General features: G+C 39.5%; 1 protein-coding gene across 1 annotated transcript in view; it reads left to right on the plus strand.

The window, feature by feature from the left end:
- Nucleotides 1-7,658: 7,658 nt before the first annotated feature.
- The window catches only part of LOC104465885 (TBC1 domain family member 4-like), a gene marked incomplete at both ends in the record, with an annotated part of 11,872 nt that continues 10,058 nt past the window's right edge, over nt 7,659-9,472 (plus strand). Inside the window, one exon of the mRNA XM_010079108.1 lies at nt 7,659-8,261. Within this exon, the coding sequence (XP_010077410.1) occupies nt 7,659-8,261 (603 nt within the window). The remainder of the gene's footprint in view (nt 8,262-9,472) is intronic.

A 9,472-nucleotide genomic window follows, 5' to 3' on the forward strand; every position in this document is an offset into this window, starting at 1 on the left:
CTGCCCAGTATATGACATAAGGTTGGATGTTGGAGTAAAATAAGTCCATTGCTCTGTAGTAGTTCTTTAGAAACAAACCTAATTGGGTCCTGACCAGTCACCTGGAAAAAAATATAGGCCAGGCAAATATGAGGAAGAGTCTTGTCTCCTGAAAGCAAAACTTTTCTTTAATTACGTGGGGGTTTTTTTGGTTTTTTGGGGGTTTTTTTGGCTTGTTCCTTGTGTGTTTTCTGTTGCTGTAACCTTTGGCTTTCTTTACTATACCTGTAGAGAAGAGCAGAAACATGAAAGCACTTGACTGCCAGAGGTGACTGTCAGCTTGAAGCCCCAAAAGCTGCTTTCACTGTGTCTTTCTTCACCAGCCCCTCTGTTCCAGCTTTCCTGCTACTGGGCTTGTGTTGTGTTAGCCCAGACTTACAGCAGAACGAATCAGAGTTGATAGCAGATGCTTATAACCTGCCTGCTGAGAACCTGACTTTGTGTTTTCTGAACTGTATTGTTGGAAGTACACTAAGTGCAAGTGGATTATAGAAATATTTAGCAATTCGGCTTTATTTCTTTTCCCTTTGTGATAGCATTTCTCTTGACTACAAATCCTTATTTCTGTAAAACTGAAGATGCTCAGTATTCTGTCAGTGCTAAGTTGGCTGATGGAGACAAATTTGTCTGTTCTGGTTTCTAAATATCTCTAGCATAAACTAAGTCAACAAATTGCTTGTGTGACTGCATAAATAGAATCATTCTGAGATAGCCTTTTATCTCTTTATGAGAGATACATTTTTAATGGTGAAAACTGGTAAGTGAAGCACTGTCACCAGCGTGTGAAGCAGCAGACTGACGTAGATTTAGAAGTACAAAAAGTCTAGGTGATCACAGAATCACAGAATCACAGAATCACAGAATGTTGAAGGGACCTCGAAAGATCATCTAGTCCAATCCCCCCCCCCATTTCTGGTTGACAGTAGTTATTAATATCTGCACTTTGTCTGGCATTTGGGTGTGTTTCTGTGTAAAATAAGAACTTTGTCTCAATGTCGAATGCCTCATACATACCAGGATGTGGCTTGTCTCTGTTCATGTTTTGCTGCTGTGGCTGGGGTCTCCTATCTTGTGGATATGCAACTCAAAGCTGACTGAAAGGAGAGTCATGTCTGACTGCTGTACAAAAACTCCTAATTTTTTCTCACACTGTGCTAGTTTCTAATTGATAGATATCAAGGTCTTTCACTAATTGGCAAAACACAGGGTGTTGGTTTCTGAACAGCATCTTGTTTCTCTTTTGTTTGTTTGTAAGTACACATAGCTAGATCGTGAGTGGAACTCGTTATTCAAATCCAAGGCAGCGCGGGTGCTTCCAGCCCAAAGTCAGGAAATACTTGGGTTTTGAAACATAACGGTTGCTGCTTGGAGCTCTGGCTGTGCCGTGATATCATGAACGGAGCCTGAGGAAATGCTGGGACAGCACTACCAGCCCATTGTGAGCGGGGAATCTTTCTTTCTGCGCTCGCTTATTGCAGGAGACTGCTCCCGAGTCCTCCTGTTCATGACACCAAAGTTTGGTGACAGTTTTACATGGACATGCCTGTGCTTCTGAACTGGATCCCGTACCAGAAGGTATCAACTGCTCCTAACATGCATGCGTGAAGTTTGTTCATCTCATGTCTCTTTGTATGGTGGAAAGGGTCCGACACTGCAGCTCATGTGGTGATGGAGTGAGAGGAGCTGAGCTTCTTCATTGCTTTGAAAATAATCATCTTGATAGAACTGCTGTCATTAAGTAGCCAGATTTGTTAAGCATGTTTGTTAGATTAGTACTTCACAGCCATGCTAATGTTTATAAGCCTTATGGTATGAAAAGTGGCTCTGCTTTGTTAAGAAATTCCAGACTGAATTTTTCCCTGTAGAAGCTAGAAGCAAACTAACAAGAGCTACAGCTTCTCTGCACAGTGAAATTCTGTCCAGCTGTGGAAATAATGATACACAGCAAGTGAATTTTGTTCTTTGCAATACCTGTAGCATTCAAGTTCTAACTTTGGATTAAAATTGAAAGCACCACTCAGTAATTACTGAAGGGTGCATTTGAATGCTGTCCTTCCAGCTAAAAGGGGAGCTACACCTTTGTTCAGTGGAGGCTGTTAAAAATTCAAAGGGAGTATATTTTTTTTAATGCTTCAACTTCTGTCACCACTATTCAAGAAAATGTGCAGTATCACCATAGAGATATGCTGCCTATTCTAGAGTTGTGACAAACTGTTCTAGTGTTACGCTGCAGTATGCATGATTTAGTAGGCTTGATAGCCTCTCTGTTTTGCAACTTCTTGGTCATAAACACCTCATAACTGAAGTTCTTTTTTTTGGTTTTTGGGAGTTTTGGGGGGTTTTTTTTGGTTGGTTGGTTTTTTTTTTTTTTTGGGTGAGGTTTTAAGGCTCTCCATTGATCTACTGACCCTGTTGTAGGTCTAGTCACAAGGGACAGAACTGGATGAAGCCCATCAACTGCATAGCTGGAATGAGCAAATCTAGAGTATTAATATATCTGTCTTCTCGCCAGAGCTAGGTGCTGCAGCCTATTCTACACTAGCTAGCCAGATGGTTGATGTACTGCAGTGGCTTGTAAGGTCTGTTACCAAGGTCATAGGGGAGGTGGGGTGAAGGGGGTGTGAGGTGCAAATGAAATAGATGGGCGACCGTTTGGCTAAAGTTGATGCTGTCATTAGTTTTGGCTTACCGAAACTCTACTGTCTGTAGTAAGCAGTTTGTGACAGTATAACACGTATCACGCTTTACTTCTTATGTTGTATATTCAGAGCTTAATCTTATGGTAGGTGATGCAGAACTCAACCAGTGCCATGTGTTCTGAGTACAGCTAACTTATTGTATCACCACATATTGAATCAGATCTAATTGGGTGAAGAGTGATTCATGCAATCTTAGGCTACTCAAGTATGAATAATAACAAATTTAATTTGGTTTCCCAAGTGGGGTTTTTTTTCCTTTAATTAGACTTACTAGATCAATCATGTTTCCCTGGAGTGAAATAATGCCTCTTTAATGTCATTACGGAGCTCTCCTTGCTTGCCTCTTAACTCACAGTCTTGCTTGTTTGGTATTGGTAGGAGTTATTGTTGTTGTTGTTGTTGTTGTGGTTTTTGCTCCTCAACCAAGTTTTGGAGTGTTCCTCACATTGAGGAGCAAAACTAGGATCACAGGTCTACTCTTGTACTTACAGTATCCACTGTCCATCCTTGTCTTTTTGCATTTGTGGGGGTTTTGGTACAGGCCCTGAAGAAGGATCTCTGCTCTTTGTTCTCTTGTCTCTGTTCAGAGATTTAGGAGTGACTGGGAGCACTGTTTCAAGGGTCTTAAAGTCCACATGTCACTGTTGTCTCCTGACAGGCATGTTCAGCTTTTGACTTCCTGGAGTGGAAGAAAGTTCATCAAAATCTCTCACATCCATTTTGTTTGGTTCCGATTTGTTAATACCTGACAGGGTTCAGTGTGCCTGTAGCTGTTCAAGTATGAGGTATTAGAGACGGCTTTGTGTACTGTTCGAACATATTTGAGTAAGCGTGTTGTTTTAGTCCCTTCATCTATGTATATGTATAAAACATGTATATCTAGTTCTTTGTGAATCTTGTCGCGATTTTTGTTTGTTTTTCCGACACTTTCAGTTTTTTGCCTGATAGGCGCATTCCTGGATTTTAGCTCTTAAGGACATTGCAGCTTCTGTTTTCGGAGCTCATCCTCTTCTTCTCTTAAGCATTTAAAGTGAGAAGTTAATAGATTTTATACATTTTGTGGTCAATAAATACAATATATCGAACAATTAACATCTAGAATGTCAGTTTAAGATGCTTGTAATGTTAATTTGTATAGACTAGGAGTATGTCTATCTCAAACAAGCTTGTATCGTCCTATCACTGTACTTTTAAAAAAAAATTGTTTTTTAACTGTCTTGTTCCGCTTCATGTAATAGTCTGCTACTATTAGCAGACTAAACAGACCAAACTACGAGTTTAGTGAAACTTAATGAATAATACCTATAGGTATGGCCTGTACTACATACCTGGTTTCTCCTTCTGATTTGAGAACTACAGTCCCGGCACAGCACTGTCAGCTCCTGCCTTTCTGCCTGAGAAGCCCTCTGCAGCTACCTTTGGAACATAGTCATCTTCTCCTCTGCCTGGCAATATTGGGAAAAAGGCCCCTAGACCATGGGGCTTGGGAGAGACAAAGCATGGGAAAATGAACTGTCTTTGCCTTGTCCCAGCACTAGCAGCACTGGGTTTGTTAAGGCCTCTCTCACCCTCCAAATACACTGCCTGTCCTCTTCTAATCCAGTCTCCCTCTGACATAATTATCTTCAAGGCTTGACGACAAAAATTTTGAGTATGTTAAATAGATTAATTGCTTAAATATTTTAAGGTTTTATTTTCTTTGTATACAGGTAAATGCTGAAAAACTGTTTACACAATAGCTCGCTTAGCCTTTTTGTTTTGCTCTACTGTATCAGCTGGTAGTATATATTCAGGAAGATCTGCAATGGCACTGTGGGTTTCAGGAATAAGAATGCCATTTCTACCTTTCGGCTGCTTAATTTCGTGAGACTGCTCCAGGAAAATACTGGAACTGGGAAACACATTAATAAGTTTTGAATGTTTCAGGAGTCTGTCATCTTAATATTACTAAACTGATTTCTAAATATAGTCAAGCAGTTTCATCCTGTTAATTCAATTTTTAAAAATCTCCATTCTGGTTACTGTCTTGTGTAACTTTGCCCTGAAATTTCAGCATTAATAGGTAACAAGCTACTATCCAAATCCCAAAAAGTTACACAGCTTCGATGGTGAAACTTTTGTGACCGGGGCTTCTTGATATACTGAGGAGCAAAATGTCAAAAACCAATTACATATACCAAAGAAATGTGTAAAAAGCAACATTGGGGTGGTTGCTATGCTCAATAATTGTTTAACTTTTCCTGTACCTTTAATTTCAGGAAAATATAGATGCAAACTCATGTTTAGACTCTGCTTGATCCCAGTTACGGTTTTTGCCCAAAGTCAGAACATTAAATGAAAATACTGTAATCTAGTCGCGTAGGTATGTCTCAGATGGCAGTGGCGCTTGGCTCTTGATGAGTTAGTATCACTCTAGAAATGAAGAGGGTCAGGTCCAACAGTACAAGCTGGCACATTGTCAATTATTGAGCGCATTGTCATCAGTATATAGTTATTCCTGTACATGAAAGACCAGTAAAATCTATGTCTGACTAATTGCCTAGCAATGTTAGTATCTGTCTTTCATCTCATACTTGAAGATGTTTTTCACACCATACAATCTAGAGAATCCATGAAATAACCAATGGGCATCTGCAACTGGTTCTGGACCATCTGACAGGTATTTCTTATCCATTGTTATATCCCTGTATTACCCTGTTTTCCTCTTCATCTGTATATAAGAAAAGCCTGTTTAGATGTTCCCTGTCAGGAGAGGAGGGGGAATAGGATGTGTTAGGTGCTATGGGGTATTATTAGAAAGACTTAAGAATTTTGTCTCTAGTCTTTCATCTCAGAAGAGATGAGCAGGTGGCAGAACCTAGTTATTGAAGTGGAAGTGATGGTACACTTTTTAAAAAGTCCAAATTGCCAATTAAACAGCTGACACTGTTTATTCTACCTGAGTGCATGTAGAAGTTACGCATTTTGAATAGAACTATTGTTTGCTGCTGTACTTCGAATAGAAATAAAGTGAGTTGTCCTTTAACAGGTTTATGGATTTTTAAAAGGGAAATGTTAATTAAAAGACAGCTAGCTTGTGAATTTTGCTGAAATAGAGAGCTAAGGGATTTAAATTCTAGAGCTTCTTAAAGCACTAGCTATAGAAAGAATAAAAGGACTGACCAGTGGAAAAAGAGTGGCGTCTTGGAATATGAAGCAGCGTGTACAGAGTGAGAAGTGTCCATGTCTAGCTGTGTTGATGTGGCTGGGAGGAAGCACACCTTGGGAGATGGTGAAGCAGCCTGGTAGTGAGAATGAGTGAGGATTAAATACGTATACTCTACTATCTGTGTCGTATCAAAACTTAACTTTTGGCCTCACTGAAAACTCAGATGATGATGACATCTACAGGATTGAAAGCCAAATGATCACTAGATCTTAGGGTAATGGAACTTTATTTTGCAATAAATGAACTGGAAGCAGACTTGAGTTGAATGCCCAATAGAGGATGAGTGTGTAATGGGAGACAGGGATTAAGACAAGGAAATTTTCCACTGTGACTTGCAAAAGTATTGGCATAGGAAATTACTGCCTCGTTAGCAAGTTTCAACTGGTATCATGTGACTGAAAGAAGGAGATACTTTAGGGAGCATGGATTGTTTACTAAGGTGTGACTTCAGAGTTATCTTTTTTTTAATAGAAAAAATACGTTGAAACATTATCAAATATTATTGATATGGTAGGAAGCTGTGTGGAATACAAAAGCTGTTGATTGGTTGCATTGGGTTAGTTGAGGGTTGAGAACCCATTTTTCTTGCAAAGAAAATCAGATAGATGTACTCTCTTGATCTTGTCACCAGTAACTTCCCCAATGCATGTAAGGTGATTCCATTCATCATCCTTCAGGAGAAGTTGAGACCTGGTGAGAGAGAGATTTGATTAAGCAGAAGTAGGTACTGTTGAAAGAGCAACTAGAATCACTCTGATCTGTGGTCAGTAGAGTTGGACTAGTCCTTGTTTTCCTTAGCAAAGGCAAAATGAAAAAGGAGCTTGCATATTAAATATGATGATACTGAAGGCAGGTATCCCCTCAGGAACACAGGAGTAAAATGGAGGAAGAATCAGGTGGCCTTAAAAGACTGGGCGATACAGGGCTGAAATTGAGAGTTTCTACTGGAGATGTGCAGTTTGGCCTTACAGGATACAGTAGGAATCTGTAGGTAAGAGTGACAGAGAAAAAGAGAGATTTGGATGTGCTTCTTAATTGCCTGGTGACTGAGATAGCAGGGAAGTGTGATCTTAAAGTAAGGTATGTCATAGGATGGATGGGGTGAGGTTTTTTGTAGTAGATAAGTAATGAGAGCTAATGCAATTGTACGTGGTACTTTGGTAAAATTTCCATATGCTTCCTGCCTATATTCCAAAACTGTCAGTTGAAACTGATGGGGATTGCTGTTCTCTTTTTCGTTCACAAAAATGTTTCCACAACTGTCCTAGGACTGGGATATCTGGCTCTGCAAAATAAAAACACAGAAACAATAATGGCCCTATGCAAAATCCATCAAGAGATCCTGATGTGGGAAGAGAGTTACAGAAAAGATAAGGCAGTCTCAGTTAAAAGCAAGAACAACAACAAAGACCCCACAAAAACAGTGAACATTTGTCAGTAGACCTTTAAGCTCATTACTCTGGTAATTTAAAACCTTATGTTCTGAACAGGTTCCGGTAAAAAAAATTTGAAATTTTTTGCTTTGCTTCTACTGCATAAATTGTCTATACAGAATTTAGAATTTACTATTTTATATTGTCAGCCAAGAAGCTAGTGGCACTCTGCTGAAGAAATAACTTCTGTAAATACTTAAATTAACAAATGTTTGATGTATCACTGGCTGCACTATCTCATTTGTGGCTACTAAACAGACCTTTCAAACTGTCCCTTAGGTTCCTGATGTCATCAGCAGCATAAGACAAGTCTCCAAAGCAGCACTAAAAGAAGATGCCAAATCAAGTAAGGATAGTGAAGATGCCTTCTATGACTCTCAAAAATTTGAGGTCTTGTACTGTGGAAAGGTGACAGTGGCTCACAAGAAAGCTCCCTCCACACTAATCGATGATTGCATTGAGAAATTCAGCCTTCATGAGCGCCAACGCCTGAAACTATTAAATGAGCAGCGGAATAACGAGTCGAGTTTGGACTTACCCCTGTGTGAAGGAAATGGACCGGCATCTCCATTGGATAGCCCATTTGAGGAGCTGGACAGCCCAAATGACACCGCAGGGCACACTGTGATGTTTACAGTTGGCAGCCAGACCAACTTGACCAACATGGCCAGCACTCGTGGCTCCTTTCCAGAGCGAATTTTAGAGGACTCTGGCTTTGATGAGCAGCAAGAGTTTCGCTCCCGGTGCAGCAGTGTCACTGCAGTTATGCAAAGAAGGGTTCATGACACAAACCTGAAAATACAGCCACGCAGAAGACATGCAAGTGCACCCAGTCATGTTCAGCCCTCTGATTCTGAGAAGAACAGGACAATGTTGTTCCAGGTGTGTGCTAGGATGAGCCATTTCGTGTTGGTTTTGCACCATACCTTCCCCTGTGCAGTTTGAAGCTGAGGCAAGTTTTGCAAGTTGTATGGATCCAATATGGTTTCACGATTTGTCATAAATATTTATGTATTCGTTCCTAAATTATTGGAACACAAGTAGCTGAACTTTCTTAAGGAATTCACCTCATGAGCTCAGGTAAATTTTAAGAAAAAGGAATTACTTATCTAACTTATCTAATAATTACAGGAGCAGAGGGAAAGAATTATTTTATGTGCAGTTCTGGTTCATATCTATCAGTGAGATCTAGGACCTATCTGAAAAAAGTGAGTATTCTTTCAAAAAGAGAATCAATTAATACTTCCATGTGAACAAATCCTCTTTTATGTGCAATTAAAAAGAAGCTCACAACTTCACATAAGGCTTTCACAACCTTATGTTTGACCCAGGCCCTTTATAATAATTTGTACTGATGTTCAGCTTGTCTTTCCCAAGATGAGTATTCAAACGTCTCTGCACAGAAAGCTTCTTCCTCCAGACCTCATGGTTATTTCTTCTCTTGCCTGAGGTGTATTTGACATCTTCAGAGCTTGTATTGAGAAAACAAAAGGACACTTAAAGGAGGTGGCCCATAAAAGAAAAGATCTTTGGATCTTAAAATAACAGGGGGCAAAATGCCTGGGTTTTGTCTTTGCATTTGCTTTAAAGATCCTTCTTGCCTTTTGTTCTCTTGGGGAAAAGATAACTGAAGTGAAAATACATTACCCTTTCCGAAAGGCACAGCTATCACTAGTAATGAAAAGGATTTAGTTGAAAACCTCCCCAAGCTCTATGGAATAAGTTCCATATGCTTGAGAAGCAGTTTGGGAAAGGTGAAAAATAGCTTGCTCCAAAACCTACTCTTTCTCATCTGGAATTACAACAAAATCAAAAAGTATCACCTTAAGATCAACGTCATTTCTCAGCTGATCTACAATACGGTTTTAAAAAAATAATAAATACACAAATTCTGGTTTTTATTGCAGCTTTTAATTTAGGCACATTGTTTACTAAAGGTTTTAGTATTGTCTGTCAAACATGGGATCTTTGAACCAAAATAACTCAAAAGGAAAAGGGAGAGGGGGGGAGAAACATCTTTTTCATGTTCAACTGAGTGTATTGTTCTTGGTGAAATATTCTTATTCAACATAAGCTGAATTATGGCACCCTTG

This window comes from Pterocles gutturalis, unplaced genomic scaffold (genome assembly GCF_000699245.1).
Source record: "Pterocles gutturalis isolate BGI_N339 unplaced genomic scaffold, ASM69924v1 scaffold31923, whole genome shotgun sequence".
NCBI lineage: Eukaryota > Metazoa > Chordata > Aves > Pterocliformes > Pteroclidae > Pterocles > Pterocles gutturalis.